At 47.7% G+C, this 17,934-nt stretch overlaps 1 protein-coding gene across 1 annotated transcript in view; it reads left to right on the top strand.

Moving 5' to 3' along the window:
* Positions 1-17,934, top strand: part of SRGAP3 (SLIT-ROBO Rho GTPase activating protein 3) — a 133,811-nt gene that overhangs the window by 29,443 nt on the left and 86,434 nt on the right. The window contains exon 3 of the mRNA XM_060109195.1: positions 14,051-14,113. Coding sequence (XP_059965178.1) covers positions 14,051-14,113 — 63 coding nt within the window. The remainder of the gene's footprint in view (positions 1-14,050; positions 14,114-17,934) is intronic.

Raw genomic sequence — 17,934 nt, 5'->3', positions numbered from 1 at the left:
GAAGGCCTCAAATGACTCCTTGGGGAGCTCTGAGGCTGGCGTGGCCCTTCCGAGTTGTCCTGGGTTGTGGCGACGAAGCTAGGCCTTTATACCCTCCTGTTGCTCCTGGGAGGGCATGTGGCCTTGGGTAGGTGCCTCTTTGGTGAGGCAGTTCCAAACAGGGCTGATAGCTGGGGGTGCCTGCCAGGAGCACTGCCCATAGCTGGGGGAATAAGTCCTCCAGTCCTGAAGGGGATCTGAGTGGTGCATTGCTGTGTGCCCAGTGGATATGCAGAGATCTGGGAAAAGTGAGAGACAGGACTCTAGACCAAAGGAAAGGCACATTGGCAGAAAAGTCTGGGTCCCAGATCATGAGCATGTTGGCCAGCGTTTCAGTCTACTGCAGTGGTTAGGGGTTTGGACAGACTGCATAATCCCTGTTCTGCCACTTTCCAGATGTGTGAGCTCAACCTAATCCCTAAACCTCTGACTTCCGACAGTTTCAAGCGGAAGCTAATAAAAAACCTCTTTCTTAGGGTTGTTGTAAGGATTAAAAAATGATGATATAAAATGCCTACCTGGTACACAGTAAGCAATCATTAAATATTAGCTATTATTAAGATGATTATTGGGACTTCGAGAAAGAACATAGTGAGAATTAAGTTTAGAGATGGGATCAAGGAACATTCAGGCACACAGGTTAAATAAAGGGTCAGAAATAAGAAAATATGCTCAGGAAACCACTCACTGATTAGTTCTAACTGATGGTGGTCTTTCTTTTTCTTTTTTTTATAACCTCATTTCTTTTTCTTGCCTTATTATATTGGTTTGGACCTCAATTGGTATAGTGTAGAGGGAAATGGGAGAGAAATGGCATTCTTGATGTTTTTTTAAATTTATTTTTTATCGAAGTATAGTTGATTTACAATGTTGTGTTAATTACTGCTGTACAGCAAAGTGACTCAGTGATACATATATACATTCTTTTTCATGTTCTTTTCCATTATGGTTTATCGCAGGATATTGAATACTTTCTTGACTTTTAAAAAGCATGCTTCTATCTTTTCACCATTTAACTCTTAGCATATTAGGAATAAACAGAAACCTCCTTAGTCTAATAAAGGGTGTTAACCGAAAACCACCAGTAAATCTCATACTTCCTGCTAAAGCGTTCAGCAAAATGGCTGATTACAAGATCAATATATAAAAATTAATAACATTCCTGTGTGCCTGCCACATCCAATTAGAAAATGTAATTTAAAAATGCATACATTAGGGCTTCCCTGGTGGCACAATGGTTAAGAATCCGCCTGGCAATGCAGGAGACATGGGTGTGAGCCCTGGTCCGGGAAGATCCCACATGCCACGGAGCAACTAAGGCCATGTGCCACAACTACTGAGCCCATGGGCTGCAACTACTGAAGCCTGTACGCCTAGAGCCCATACTGCGCAACAAGAGAAGCCACTGCAATGAGAAGCCCGCGCACCGCAACGAAGAATAGCCCCCGCTCGCAGCAACTAGAGAAAGCCTGCACACAACAGTGAAGACCCAATGCAGCCAAAAATAAATAAATAAATTAATTAATTAAAAAAGAATCTAACAGAGCAGAAACCAAAGTTTAGAAAAAATGCATACATTAGAAAACAAGAATGATGGAACTTTGCCCCATAAATTTTTCAGAATTATGCATATTTTAGTTCCAAAGATTTTCTTTAAAGCTTTCTACTTGCTTTTAATTTTTAACTTGATTGCCCCATAAAAAGAAAATAAGGCCTGTAGGCTCTATTTTTTTGGTATTTGTTAGAGCATTTGCCTTATCAGATATCAAGACTTCCTCTTAAGTGATAGTCAGTAAAACAGGTAGTATTAGACCAGTGCTAGGAAAACTAACCGATGGGCCAGATCAGAGCTCAGAAACAAAGCCCCCCACAAATGGGAACACAGTATATGGCAGTGGTGCATTACAGATTAGGGGAAAGGATAGCCTGTTTAGTAAATGGATCTGATTCCACTGGTTGCTTGTCCATTTCTTATTATTTTTTAGGAACTGGTTTAAACACACGCACGCACACACACACACTTTTTCTTCCATGTGGAATAAAATTAGACCTCCACCTTAGTTCCCAAAAATATATTCTAGATGGATTAAAGTGCTAAAGGTAAAAAACAAAACTGTAAAAAATTTTGGAAGAAAATGTAGAAGATTCTATTTAAAACCTTGGCGGGTAGGAAAAGGTTGCTTAAACATAAAACATAAAACAAAAAAGCACACACCATAAAGGAAAATATTGATAAATTCCATTATATAAAAATTTTTTAAATCTTCTATACAACAACAACTGCAACAAATAAATAAGGGGAAAATACAGACCAGGCAAGGAAAAGATATTTGGCATGCATAGAATTAATAAAAGGTTAATAACCTTGGGGCTTCCCTGGTGGTGCAGTGGTTGAGAGTCCGCCTGTCGATGCAGGGGACACGGGTTTGTGCCCCGGTCCGGGAAAATCCCACATGCCGCGGAGCAGCTGGGCCTGTGAGCCATGGCTGCTGAGCCTGCGCGTCCGGAGCCTGTGCTCCACAACGGGAGAGGCCACAACAGTGAGAAGCCCACGTACCGCGAAAAAAGAAAAAAAAAGATATAAATAAGTCACAGAAAATGAAATTTAAATGGTTAAAAATATAAGAAAAGATGCTCATACTTACAGGTAATCAGGAGGTAAAATAAAAGAAAATGAGACGCAGTTTGACTCCCATTAGATTGGTCAAATAATCCCAAGTGCTGACAAGAATGTGGAGCAGCAGGGCCACTTGTGTCCTCCTAATAAACATGTAAATTGGTTGAGCCCCTTCGGAGAACACTGGGAGTGTCTTGTGACAGAGAAGGAAGAGGTACATACCCTGTATCCCAGCAGTTCCACTTCTAAGTACAACCTAAGATATTCTAGCATATCTGCACACACACAAAACCTTGTGCAAGGAGGTTTTTTGCAATAGTGTTTGTAGTAAAGAAACAAAGAGAAATCACCTCAATGGCCATCATGGAGGGACTGGTTAAATAAGCTATGGATAGTCACATGATGGACTATTATACAATCATTTAGATGGAGAACTAGATCTACATAAAGCAATTGTGTATAGAAGTTGAAAACACAATGTTGGGTGAAGAAAGCAAGGTACACTATACTATTTTTATAAATTTAAAACACAAACAGTTCATATTGTTTGTATTCTTAGATACCTGTCTGAAACAGAGCTATACAAAGGTGGACTGGGTAAGAATACACACCAGCTTCACAAGAGTTATTGAGGGATGAGGGAAGAAGGAAGGAGACCATGCTTCAGTGCTCTCTGTAACAGTTTGCTTCCTAAGAGTGATTTTGAAGCAAAAATGGCAAAATCTTAATGGTTATCTAATTTGGGTGGCATATTCATGGGTGTTTGTTATTGTTCTCTCTACTCTTCTGTGTGTTTTAAATATTGGAGTGCTGGAATTAAGTGGTGGGGTGGGGAAGGTAGGTTGGAGACAGATCAAGGAGGCCTTGGGTGTCAGAGTGAGAAGCTGGGCTTTATTTTTTAGACAAAGAAGAACCACTGAAGGTTCTTGAGTAGGGGGTGTTGTGGCCAGAGCCAAATTTAAGGATGACTGATTTCGTGCATTTGATGGCTTTGAAAAGAGAGTTGCTGGACTCCGTTGTTACACATATTCACTAATATACAAGTTAGTGGTGGAAGGTGACGGGGCCTGGATCAGGGAGGTTGATATGGAAATAGAAAGGAATGAGTGGATAGGTGGATGGGTAGGTTCATGGGTAGATGGGTGGATGGGTGGATGGGTGGATGGGTGAATGGGTGGGAAGGTGGTGGATAGGTGGGTGAATACATAGGTACAGACATTTTTGAAAGGCCAGTGCAATCCTCTATTACATCCTATTCACAAACAATGCAAATAAAGTAGAAGATCATATCATAAAATGACAAGGAGGTTAGAGAGATATCTCAGGTCAGTTATTCAACAGGAATAAGTGCTCAAAAATGTTTTGAATCCCACAGATAAGCCTGACAACATCCATATTCACCTTGAAGAGAATGTAGAGGGGGAGAGAGCAGCTCAAAACTGAGGGGCTTCTGGTTTTTGTAGCTATTGGTTTTTCAGGAAGACGGATTTGTCACGCTCCTTAGGATACAGAGACTCTCACTGTCCCCTGAGCCTATTGATTCTTATCTGTGAGAGATTCGTGTCCCCCAACTCTTGCCAAAAAAAAAGAAAAAATCAGGGACATAGGAAAGATTATTCCTGAGTATGTTCTGCTTTCATGGAGACTCAGCCCAGCAGTCCACACTGTGTCCTTCTGCCTTGGCCTGGAAACCAGGGGGTGGGGTCAGGACCTGGTCACAGAAAACAGGAGATTCTACAAAACGGCACTGGGTACTGTCTGTTGTCTGATGTTGACAGTGACCTAAAGGAGAGCCTTTTAAATATCAGCATGCTTCTTAGGGTAAGGCAGAGGAATATCCGTTTTATAATTATTTTGGAATGTTTGGGGAAAAAAATTCTAAAGGCACAGAGAGTCATAGCTCTCCCAGCAACAGGGTGGAAGCAACAGAGTAGAATCGTTGAGAGAATCACATTTACTAGCTCTGTGATCTTGAGCAAATTACTCACCCTCCCTGAGCCTCTGTGTCCTAATCTTTAAAGTGGGGTTACAGTGGGGTTATATCCCATAAAGGGCTGATATTAGGCTTACGTGAGGTATTGTCAGTAAAGCAGTTATCACTGGGCCTGGTACATGCTAAGAGATCAAAGAAACGATAGCTATTATTGTTGTTATTTTCTTTAATGATAAGTATTATTGGTAGTAATATCAATAGTACTAAGCATTACTATTAACGATCGGTATTATATGAATAATAATATTTAGTATTATTAGAAGAGATCCAGAAACTCCTAGCCTGACCGTGTCAGGTCACTTGGTCATGCCATTCCAAGGTATCCTCAGACCTGTTATTTTAAGCGTTTCTGAAAATGAAGGCTTTCAGCACAAACAGGGTCCCAGAGAGATGCTGGGAGGAATTAAGGGGGGAAGGGGGTGACAGACACGACATTAGGCTTTTTGCCTTAGCCTGATGCTGGCCTCCTGGGAGGCACTAGTGGGGCCCACTTCTGCCGAGGGTGTTTGATGAATGGTCGCAGGGCCTCCCGTTTCCTTGCTGCCCGATATCCCAGCGCCGGTGTTCCAGCTCCTTGCGAAAACAAGTAGAGGACAACATTTGGAGCTGCAGCCACAGGAGACAGAAATTCGTTTGGGAAGGGGAGGAAAGAAGGGAGGTGTCCAGGAGCAGGGAAAAGAAGAAGGTGGGGGGAGGGGAAAAAGTAACAAGTGTCTCGGTGGAAGGCGGGCGGAGTGTAGGCTGAGGATGATGTCAGGAGGCAAGGGGTAGGGACGTGCCAGAGCGCTGGCAGCCCAGTTACTGGCAAGCTAGGACAGGGCCTGGAGAATGTCAGCCAGTTAGCTGTCCAAGTGGCTGTGTTCAGGGATAAACTGACCTTCCAGGACAGAGTTGGAGAAGCCCCATCCCTCCAAGACACACCCCTCAAGCCTTTGCTTTGGAAACAAAAACGCAATCTCTTTGGGAGATGGCCAGTGCTTATACATATACATATCATTTATTTAAATGGGGAACATCTGTGGGTCTCCAGTTTTGTCATTTGATGAGAAAATAAGCTGAAGCAGTGGATGAGCACTAAAAGAGACAGAGTTTTTGTTTTTACTTTGTTTGTATATTTGTTTCCCATTATTTCCTTGGAACCTGAGAACTAGGAAAACCATGGAATGTTCCCAAAGGGGGAAAACTGGACATGAGAACATCAAGCAAAGAGAAAAGGGAGACAGGTGTTGCTGACTCAGCGCCTGATGAGATGAAAGGGGATGGTTGGAGTTGAGGAAGGTTCCACCTTACTCTCTCCCTTAAAGTTTTCTAAGGGTTGTTTCGAATGGTCTCCTCTGGAGAAGTGAGAGGGAGTCTTGTCATTGAAACCCAGAATTTTAATGTTTTCTAGATGTGCAGAATGACCAGCTCCACATTTGAGTTAGCTTGAGGGAGACAGAAACATACCCTTTGCAAAGAGAACTTTTCAAATACAGCTCATGAAGTCCTAGGATTTGTAGTAACAGTTCTGAGGGTTTCCCCTTAATGGCGAGATTAGCCCTGCATTGAAAACCAAATTCAGCCATCCACAGCAGGACTTTTGGTGAAGACATTGATTTCACTCAGGAATATTGTGTCAAAAAATTTTTGTCATCTGGTGCCATCTTGACATGAATGTACAGGATTTGGTTTTGTCTTGTGTTTTGCGGAAAAGCGAGAGTCAAAGGTGGCCCCCTCTTACCCTCTCCGTCCGCTGCCTCTGCGTATTGGTTAGCTCACGCACAGGCAGTATGGAGTTCCTTTTTTTTGTTGTTCTTTTTTTTTTTTTTTTGCAGTACGCGGGCCTCTCACTGTTGTGGCCTCTCCCGTTGCGGAGCACAGGCTCCGGACGCGCAGGCTCAGCGGCCATGGCTCACAGGCCCACCCGCTCCACAGCATGTGGGATCTTCCCGGACCAGGGCACGAACCCGTGTCCCCTGCATCGGCAGGCGGACTCTCAACCACTGCGCCACCAGGGAAAGCCCTGGAGTTCCTTTTGTGCGCAAGTCTTTGTGAACAGCACTCTGCGAAGCCAGGGTCCCAGCCTTTAAGGGGCTTATGCTCTCTCTAGTTGGTTGAAAATTAGTCCCTTTGCAGAAACTGTTTGAAAGCTGGTGCTTGGTAGAGGGTTTTCAGAAGGCTGTCTCACCCTGTGGTTATTTTGGTGTCTTCATGCTAAAATAAGCAGAGTGCATCCGTATTGTTTCACATGAGCAAAGGTGGAAATTCACGGGATTCTGTAAGCTGGAAAAGTCCAGAGGTAAGTCTTAGCATCACTAGATCAGGACAGAAATGCTGTTGTCGAGGCCCTGACTCTCCTTGTGGTGGGTAGCTCGAGACCCCTGATGTCCTTGCTTGGTGACCCCAGAGGAGAGATGATCTGAGAGTATGGTCCTTAGAAAGCTGCAGGGAAAATTCTTGTTGGCTCAGCCTGGAATACATTGCCAGCTCTGACCCCGTCACTAGACACAAGGCGCCAGAGTGCTCTGGTCAGCCTGGGTCCCGTGCTGGATGGACCATCTGGTGTGATCAGACAAGCAGGGGTGAGTGCCACCTGTATCTCATCTTTTGTTATCAGAACAAGGAAGAAGGGAGAAACCAGAGATGGCCATCATGGTCAATTTAGTCCTAGCAGGGCACATGGGCCAAGAAGGACCAGGCCAAGGAGAACTCGACCTGCCTGCAAGTGAGGGTAAGGCCCGAGGATGCAGATTTTTGCACAAGTGGTGAGAAAGCACATCGGATGGGCTGGTGGCGTCCAGAGGGTACGCCCTCCTTTGCAGCCTGGACTCGTGGCCTGGACTCATCTCTGTGACAGCGTTGCAGTGGCTTGTCTTCACCTGTGTGCCCGCGTCTCGTCTTGGCCCTGGGGAAACAGGCCACAGAAGGTCCTTATGCGTGCCAGCTTTGGGGTTAGAGCGACCAAAAGCTGAATCCTGGCTCTGCCACTTCCTAGCTGTACGGCCTGGGGCAAGCTGCTTAACCCTTATGAGCCACCAGCCGTCATCTGCCGGGCGCGCATAATAATAGTACCTGCCTTAAAGGTTTCCATTAGATGATGTAGGGAGGTGACCGTGGACAGTGGTTACCTATGGAATGTGCTCCAGAAATGCTGGCCGCAGCTGACGGAGCAGAGGCCAGGGCTCACTCAGCTCTGTGTCATTAGTGCCTCGTGGAGGCTCCTATCTAGCAGGCCATTCCATAAATGCTGGTGTAAATCGAATCAAAGCCAGGGGAGGAGCTGGCCACAGAGCTACAGGAAGAGGTGGTGCAGACAGGAGGATGGGTTCAGGGGCGCGGGGTTCTATGCAGACAGTGGGGTCTGGGTCCACGGGGGCGTCAGGAGGTTCAGCCTCAGGAACCAGACTCTTCGGTGGCTCTCACAGGTTGGCGTGTGAGAAGGGCTCTTGTAGAAAGATCCTCTCACACGTTTGGATTTGGCAGGTCTGGGATGGCTGCCTTGATGAGCACCAGGGGATACAGACGGCTGCCCAACTGAGACCCCACTGGTTTCTGGGTCATAAACTCAAAGGGATGGGTGAAAGGAGACGCTGTGGCCAACTGGAGAGCACAACCCCGTCCGAGGGGTCGCTGTGCTCCAAGTCGGGGCTCAGCCTCACTGGATCTTCTAGTTTTTCAAGAGAAGCTGAAAATCTGGACTTGTAAGGGCAATTTCCTGGTTTTTAAATGTTGGAAAGAGTCAGATTTTCTGAAAACACTGTATGGCCAAATAAAACTCATCTGTAGCCCAGAGAAGCTGCCACTTGGAGCCCTAAATTTAGGGCGATTTTGTCCCCTAGGGAACATTTGGCAATATTTGGAGATCATTTTTGTTGTTACAGCTTGCGGTGGGGTAGGGGATGCTCCTGGCATCTAGAGGTGATAGGCCAGGAATGCTGCTAAGCGTCTCGTAATGCCCAGGACCGCCCCCACCCCCATCTAAGTGATCTGGTCCTCAGGGGAGTTTAACTGTCCTTAACCATGGACAAAAAAAGAAGCAGGGCCGGGGCCACCTGCCACCCAATTTTACAGATTTTTGGGTTAGAGAGACAGGGCTTTGTCCTTCCAACCCCGAGAAACCAGGGCTGAACCCTCCTTGGCCCAGTGTAATCATATTCTACAGTCTGCACACTTCCTGTCCTTGAAGGAAGCAACCCACCACCCCAACCTCTGCAGGCATGAAAGCCATGCTAGAAATGCAGACAGAGTGCAAATACACTGCCGCTGGGGTCCCCAAGGGCTGGGTGTGGTGTCTGCTGGGGATGATCAGGGTTTTAGCCTCCCCTTCGTGATGGAATGTTTGGTTTGGGTTCAGTAGTTTCTGGAACTGTAGTGAGCCTCTTTCCCTTCCCAACAAAACCCAACCACAAAAAATAAATGCCTTTAGTCCTTTGCAGTTCTATTGGCTAAGCACTCACTGTGGCCAGCCCTGCCCGGGCTTGGTGCTGAGGGGGAGAGAGCAGAGACTCAGGCAGGTTCCCTCTGGTGACTTACAGCGCCTCCCTCCATCCAATCCGCCCTCGTCTACCCGCAGCTTTATCTTCCTGAGGAAGCACAGTGTGCCATCAGACTCTGCTGCTCAAGAACCTTCAGAGGCTCCCAGGTGCACTCTGACTGAAGCCTGCACTCCGCTAGCCTCCATGATCTGGCCCAGCCTGCCTTCCAGGCGTATCTTCTGCTCTTCTGTTGCTGGGCTTCTCTCTTAGCGAACCACATTTTTCCCTATTCCCGGCCTCCGTGCCTTTGCTCAGGCTGTGCCTCCTGTCTAGAATGCTGTCTCTGGCCATCCGTGCCAAGTCAGGTGGCTCCGGTGGTGGTCCCTCCAGCCTCTTCACCCCTGCTTCCCACATCGCCTCCCCTCTCACTCTTTTGCAGCCTTTTCTGCCTCATGCCTTAGAATTATTTGGTGCTTGACCCTTGATCCCACCGAACTGGGAAGAGTTAATAAAAAATTTAACTTTGAATTCCCTTTTCTGGGCAACCTCCTAGCCTTGCCCCCGGCGTCCAGTGGGTATTGATTCAGCCTGTACCACTGTTTCCCAGGCTCTTGGCCGGTGCCTGTATGATACCAGTGCTGTCGTGTGCGTCATCGTTTTTCATCCTTACAGGGACTTCATGACACTTGTGACATCGTCCCACTTTTACAGATAAGGAAACGAAGTCTTAAAGGAACTGTCACTTGATTCATTCATAGGTTCACTCAACAAACATACTTAATGAACACCCACTATGCGACAGGCTCTATGGCTTGCTGGGAAGAGTGGGGAAGTGAGACATTGCAGACTGGGTACCCCGGGAAGCTGACTCTGGGGCCGGAATTTAACATCTTAGCAGAATGATTAGGGAGTGTACTTGGGATCCGCCCCCTAGGGAGGGCGGGGGAGGAAGCAGAGTGAAGCCAGGCTATAGTGCAGGCAGGCTTACTTAAGGTCTTAGCCAGCCCTAGGGGAGTTCTAAAGAGAGCACAGCCCTTTAGAGCTGTCCAGGTTGAGACAGGAGAGACCGGCCTCTATGCCCCACATAGATGAGGTGTCGGTCTTTGGAGGGCTTGTCATCTGATGCCTCTGATGCCACCCCTGAAGCTTTCTCTTAGCTGGGGGCTGTCTGCTGCCAACCATCCCAGCAGCTGGGGGATATGAGCATCTACCACCAGAAAGAAAGTCTCTTTGCCCTCATGGGGTTTACCTTCAAGTGGGGGAAACAAATGACAAATGAATAAACAAGTAAACAAGCAAGATCCCTGCACTTTCCTTTATAAATGCAAAGAAGAACAGTAACGGGCACTCATTTTCCAGGCAAGGAAGCAAAGATGCTGAGAGGTAAAATGGTTTAAGGTCCCGTCTCCAATCCCGGTCTCTGTGGCTCTGAAATTCAGCCCTCTCCACCCCATAACCAGGCCTCTGCCAGTTGTATGGAGCCTTGAAAGTCAAGCTAAAGAGCTGGGTCTTGGTCCCATAGGCACTGAGGCAGCCTTAGAGGGACACAGTAAAATGCATTTCTAGGAAATGACATTGGGATGGGCATGCAGAATCGGGGACCAGAGTCAGGACTTTGTTGAGGGGCAGCTTCACGAATCTGGGTCCTGCAACGATGACATTGCTTGCTCTGGGACTGGTGATGGGAAGTGCATCCATTAGGTTGCTTTGGGCTGCCAATGGCCGAAAACCCAGCTTTAAGTAGCTTAACTAGTAAATCCACAGAAGTAGAAGTTCACCAGGAGGCAGGCTGTGGGTTCAGTTCAACCAGTTTCAGCTAGGTTTCTTGTTCTGCCACCCAAGGCAGCTTCCTCTCCTGGTCCTAAGAGGCCTGCTGGTAGCCACTGGGGCTCCATGCTTTTTTGCTAGCACTCAGTAGGAAAGCTGAAATTCCCCTCAACCTTCTAAGTCCTCTTCCATGCAGTTGTCATATACTCACCCCCAGACTAACAACACATACAGAATCTACCATCTTGAGTCGGGATGGCGGTCAGCGATGTCCTGGAATGAATTTGGCTGGAGGGATGAAGGCAGGGCCAAATTCACCGCTCTGTTAGGAAGCAGGAAGGGCAAGAATGGATAGTGGGGAGGGAACGGGTATTGCCTGCTGCAGAAAAAAAAGGACTGGGCGGTTCGAAGGCAGGATGCAGTGACAGGTTGGATTGAGGATGAGGGATTTTTTAAAAAGTGTCAAAAATAGCTCCAAATTTCCAGTTGCCATATCTGGGAAGATATTATCCCGTTGACTGAACTTGAGGAGATGGAGGAAAAGTCACAACTTTGTTTTGGATAATTTGAATTTGATATGATGAGGCGCCATCCCAACTGTACTGTTTTGCAACAGCTGAAGATATGGGTCTTTGAGGTCATGCAGGACGGAGCCCAGGAAGGGGCTGTGGGGATGATGACATGGCTGCCGGTCACCGAGAAGCGGGAGCTGAAGTCAGCAGTGCGTGGGGAGCCGGCTTGGGCTGAGCTGAGAAGGCCGGACTCTTCCGAGCAGAGCTGCTTCTAGAAATTTATCTGACAGGGGTCCCTGCCCATGTGCACGGTGACAGAGTACAGTGATGTTCACTGCCTCATTGTCTGGAATATTAAGAGACTGGAGACAACCTGCTAGTTAATTAGTTATGATGCATCTGGTGTATGGAACCCCAAGCAGCTATTAGAAAAAGAGAGTGCAAGAGCTACATGTCCTGTCAGGGAACAATCTCTCAGTTATATTGTTAGGTGGAAAAAAAGCAAGAAACAAAGGCTTGTATAGAATACTTTCATTTGTGTTAAAAAAAAAAAAAAAAAACCACTATCCAACTGTATGCGTGTATATTCATCGACTGTTTCTGGAAGGTATCAGAAGAAACTTAATAGCACTTGCCTCCGGGTGGGGTTCTGGGAGCCTAGGACACTTACTTTTCACTTTTTACTTTGCTGACTGTTAGAGTTCTTTTAACCGTGTGCATTTATTACCTATCAAAAAAGTTGGATCATAAAAACAAATACGTGAGAAACTGAATCTTGGGTGTCAGAGATGTTGGCCAGACAGAGGACCAAGAGGAGGCCATTGGAGGGTGTCAGAGAGTCGGAGGCAAATGTCAGGGGGAGGGGCCACAGGTGAGACTGAGGTACCAGCTGAGACTCAGGGAGAATGGGAGGAGACGGGGACAGCTCCTTGGGCTCAGCGAGCACCTCTGTAGATGCCCAGGATGCAACCGAAGATTCTCCCGGAGCTCTGCACATGAAGTTCTGCTGAGACTCTACTGTGCTTTTGGATTGGGTTTCCTTGCTTTAGTCGCCAGGGCTGGAGGGAGGTCTAAACAGATCTCTGGAATTGCCCTGGAGTTCTTGCTATCTCTTAGGTGATCTAAGAGGTCTCCTGTAGGGTCTGCCTTCACACGGGTGATTCTTGGCCATCCAGGGCCAGAAGCTGAGAGGAAGGCAGTGGGCCAGGTGAAGAGCCTGGGAAGGCATCATGTCTGGTACTGAGCCTTCCTCAGCGACCTCAGAGTCTGGGGGCTCTGACCTGTGAAGGAGCCAGAGGAAGGCCAGTCAGCCACTGGCCATGCTTGAGGCTGAGGGAGCTGAGAGAGAGGACAGAAAGACTCAGCTGTCAGGGGCCAAGGGCAGGGCTCCCGTTGTCAATACAGAAGTTTCATATGATGGCCTGGGCAAACAGGGAGAGCATTTCCCCTCCCCCCAGATAAGAATAATAGCACAGTCATCCCTCAATATGGGGGGGATTGGCTCCAGGACCCGCCCCCCACCCCTGGTACCAAAATCCAACGATGCTCAAGTCCCTTGTATAAAATGGCATAGTATTTGCATATAATTATGCACATTCTCCCATATACTTTAAATCATCTCTAGACTACTTATAATACCTAATACAGTGTAAATACTATGTTAATAGTTACAAATACAATGTAAATGCTATATGTAAATGGTTGGCAGTAGAGTACAAGACAAATTCAAGTTTTGCTTTTTGGGACTCTCTGGAATTTTTTTCAAATATTTTCTATCTGCAGTTTGTTGAATCCTTGGATGCAGAACACATGGATATGGAGGGATGACTGTAATAATAATAATAATATGCAAAATAACAGAATCCTGGAATCTTCAGGCTGGAGGGAACCTGGAGATAATTTGTCCATTGTTTTCTGACTCATGTCCCTCAATATACTAAATATGTACGTCACTTGATGGTTTGGATTGAGGTCAGCTAAACTTGCACCCTACAGCCCCAAGTCCATGCATGTGAGGGCATGAAAGCCTCTGAAAACTTGTGCAGTAAGAAAACCCACCTCATTTTGTTCAAGGAGCTTTTTAAAGTTTTTTATTTTATATATGTGATAACTTAGGTTCCAAGGCCATGTGACTAGTCGGCAGTGCAGCCAGGCAAGAGCGCAGACCCCCTGCCTCAAGCACCAGTGGGCTGTCTGTTTACCTGAGCTGCTCACTGAATTGAGAGGCTAGATCATTATTTCTCATACTGGGTTCTTTGGAACCCCAGTCTCATGAGATGTTAGTGAGTATTGAGCTAGGGACACACACTCTAGTCACATCAGCTGAAGACACCCAGAATTACAGAAAGCTGAACAGGTTGATTGGCTGTGGGGCTTCTCTGAATCTTTAATATGGTGTCTCTGTGAAGCATCAAGGTAGGGAGGGGATGTGTAGGGTTCCCCAACTTATATGGCCCAGGAATTCCTGTTGTAAGGAGCCACCCTCTGTGGATTTGTTCTGTGGATGTGAGTTGAGGTATTCAGGTCTGGGTCAGTGAAGTTTATGTCGTTTTCTGTACCCCTTTCCACCCCACCGCAAGCATTGCTGCCCTTTCTGTGTTGAAGAGGAAATCGGTCAGTGCAGCCAGCCCCCTTCTGCCCTTCTGACGCTTGTTCTTCCGTATTCCAGAGCAAGGAGATCGGCCTGCAGATGCACGAGGAGCTCCTGAAGGTCACCAATGAGCTCTACACGGTGAGTCTCACTCAGGCTCCGCTGCTGTTTGGGATTGGGCCCCCTTTCTTCTCCGCCCAGCACAGGGGGGTGGCTGACCAGAGATCTGGGGTGACCCTGGGCCTTTTTGCTCTGTCTTTTGCCTGAGTGACAGTGAGTCATCACGATGGGATGTAACGACTCACAGCCCCAGCTTCTGATTCAGTACATTTGGGGAGGGGCCCCGGGCATGTTTAATTTGTAAAAGTTCACAGAGATCCAGATTACGTGCCAGCTGTGGGAATGTATAACCTCCCAAACCTGAAGACGCAAAGCTGGAGTGGAGAGAGCGTGGGTCAGGTAGGACAGGCTAAAGCTGAGGCCCGCTCCTTACTGACTGTGGGACCTGAGGTGGGCATGTAGCTCGTCTGGGTCTCAGTATTCTCATCTGCAAAATGGAGCACTCTTCTGAGGGTCACCTGAGGGGCGGAGGGTAGGGGTTGTGGGGTGGATGAGCATGCCTCACCATCTCAGGGGAATAGTTTCAGAACATCACAATTTGGCCCAGAACTGACCTTGTTCTCTGCTTGGAGGCAAGATCTAACTGGGTTTGGGATGGGTGTTAGAATCTAAGAAGGTGAGTGGATGGGGAACACAAGCACACTGGTTATAGTGAGGGAAGTTACAGCCTGTGCTTTGAGGAGCCATGGGCTTCCATGGGGAGGAGTGAGGAGAGGCCCAGTGACAGCCTGGGGGAGCAGGGTCGGGAGGCCCAGCAGACAGAACTACAGGCCCGCCACCCCTAAGGCAATCAGGCTAAAGAACAACTGTTATGTTTTAAGTATGTGGAGATTCCTTATAAAGCTTCTCATTAAAAGGGGAGGATTCTGCTGCTAAAATTATATTTGAAAAGCTCTGGTATGAGGGGAAGAAGAACAGGTTGTGAGAGGCCCCTCCCTTTGATATTGTTATCTTTCTAAGTCCATGTTCTGTGCAACCAGCAGGTGGTAGACCTCTCAGGGGCCAAGAGCCTTTGCCCAAGAGCCTGTACTTCAGGTTGGAAGTCGTGCCTCAGACTCCAACCTGCTATGGACTTTGGGCCAGGCATTCGATCTTCTGGGCCTCAGTCTCCAAATCAGTAAAATGGGGTGAGAGTTCCTAGAGATTAATCCATAAAAGTTGAAAGGCACATTTCTGTGATTCCAAGTTAAGGAGAAAAACTCGCACCCTGACAGTTTTTTTAATGGATCATTGCTTGGGGTAAAGGAAGCACTGCTGCTGGAGAAAACATATGACTTTGAGTCAGATTGGACTGTGGGGAAATCACCTTGTGGTTTACAGCACAGACTCTGGAGCTGGAGACCTGGATTCAAATACAGTTGATAAATAGAAATAATAATACCTGCTTTTTACACCCCCTTGTGAGAATTAAAGGGGATCAGATATGTAAGCATGCCCAGGACAAAGAGAACCAAGAGGCGTGTATCAGAGGTTCCCATGGTCCCATCACCACTGCTATCTCCACCTCCCTGGAGAGTGTGAAGTGGACTGTGTGTTCCCACTTTAGCACCCGGTGGAGAAGCCGGGTGGTAAAGGGGCAAGGCCGGGAACCAGATAAGATGTTTCTCCTCAGGATTCTGCAGAGGGTTTGTTCCCCCGTTGAGGACCTTTTCATGTTTCTCAGGCACTTCACCTCCACAGTGTTCCAGCAACTGGGTCCACATCCAGGACCCCAGCTACTCCCACCCAGATCTCTAAGCTTTCCTCTGGGCTCCAGCTGGGCTCCCCTCCTGTGTGCTCTCTGTTCACCCCAAATTTCTCCCCCATTGGCTCCTTTACCCCTGTAGATCCCCCGGACTACAGCCGCCCTCTTTCCTCCTCTGCTTGTCTGAGTCGTACTCAGTTTTCAAACCCAGACCAAACTCCACTCACTACCTTAAGCAAGCCGTCACCTCTGGGCCTCAAATTCTTTTGGCAGTTTTTAAAAAACCCCTTATGTTATCTTGAATGTCTCCACCCTATCTCTTCCGTTGGCATGTACACTCCCTGGAGTCGGATCTTGGTGAGAAGCACTGCGCTTAGGGCCCAGGGACTCAGTTTGAACCCAGCTGTTCTGTCTTGGGCAAGTCACTTCAGCTCTCAGTGAAATGTGGGCTGGCCATAGAAGCTTTCTCCAGTTTGTAGGCTGGATAGGGCAGGCGGGTCAGGGACCAGGAAGATGACGCTGGTGCCCACACACGGGTGTCCCTGCTGGCCGTGGGGCAGGGTGGCTGGACAGAAGTGAGACACTGGCCTTAGACGTGCAGGCCAGGCAGGCAGGCTGGTCCCTGCTTGCCGTCTCCCAGCAGCCTGGCAATGGCCTTGGGGCTGGTGGGGAAGGAAGGGCCAGCCCCTCCCCACTCTCTCCTTTCGCTGTGCGCTGCAGAAAAGTGAGAACACGGTGGTGCCAACAGCACCCCCTGCCCCCCACCGGTTCATTCACTGCCTGCGCTGAGTTTTCAGTAGTTGCCCAGAAATTCATTTAAATTCAGATATTTGGGGCTGCCTTCTGCAGACTTAGCACCACAGGAGACATAGCAGCCGGCCGTGAACATTTCAAGAGTTGGTCTTTGAAGTGTCTTGTACATCCTTGGTGTTCCCAGGGTACTTGTTGAAGGAGGGAGGGAAAGATCTATGAATAAGTGAAAGAAACTGGTTTTGCCTGCAAGGAGTTTAGAATCTGCACAGGGAAATGAGAGTAAACTTGTGAACTGGTGATATCACCGCCTAAGACAGAGCGTAGCGTGTGCTGGATACCTGGACTCGGAGGGAGGGCACCTAGACTGTGAACCTGGGGGAGCTGAGCCAGGTTCTCGACAGCTGTCCCTGTAGGACAGTGCTGGCACACAGTAGGCAATCAATACATATTCAATGAGTGAAGAAATGAGGGGTGGAGTTGGTGCCTGTGTGAGATTGACTGAGGGTTCAGAAAAGGGCTGGCCCCCGGTGGGCTACTGTGATCAGAGGTGAGTTCTGGGCCTGGTGCCTTTGGATGGGTAGGAATTAACAAAGCAGAGGGGGACAGAGGAAGAGAAAGGGAATTCTGAGCAGGAGTGACAACACAGGATCATGGCAGAGCAAACCGATTACAGAGGGAGGTGGGTTTGAATTCCTGCTGCACCACCTCCCAGCTTGGCCAAGTCAAATATCGTCGTTGGACCTCAAAACAAGTATAATAATAACAACCATGGCCAGAATGTATCTCACACTGTATTAGATACTTTATACACATTATTTAATTGACACACATTTTAAAGATAAAGAAACTGAGGCACAAAGAAGTAAAGCCTGGCTTAAGGCCTTTGTATCAGTTATCAACTGCTGCATAACAAGTTCTGTCAAAACTCAGTGGCTAAAAACGACAACCATTTTATTCGCTCGAGATTCTGTGGGTTGGTGATTTGGGCTGGGTTCAACTGGGGCCGCTGATGTGGCTACAGTTTCCTGGCCATTCAAAAAAAGAGCCCCAAATGGGAAAACCCCAGTGGGGTTTCAAGCCTTTGTTTATGTCACATTTGCTAATATCTCATTCCCCAAATCAAGTCACACAGCCAAGCCCAGAGTTGTGGGATGGAGAAGTAGACTGCTTGCGAAGTGATGATGCAAAGGGGCATCCCTGAGGCCATCGGGCAACTCCTGTGGCCGTCTTTGCAAACAGTCCACCACAGCACCCATTACTAGAGATTTGCTTTGAGCACTTTCTGGTTACCATGCCTCATTATGCAAGCCTTTAGATGCTCCCTCCTCCCCCAGCCCCGGAGTCATGACCACAGGGACTAAAGAGGAAATGATGTAGAGAAAGGACTGTCCGGTAAGCCCCACGT

The sequence above is a fragment of the Mesoplodon densirostris genome, chromosome 10, assembly GCF_025265405.1.
Source record: "Mesoplodon densirostris isolate mMesDen1 chromosome 10, mMesDen1 primary haplotype, whole genome shotgun sequence".
Lineage (NCBI taxonomy): Eukaryota > Metazoa > Chordata > Mammalia > Artiodactyla > Ziphiidae > Mesoplodon > Mesoplodon densirostris.
This window is presented reverse-complemented; position numbering and strand designations above follow the sequence as displayed.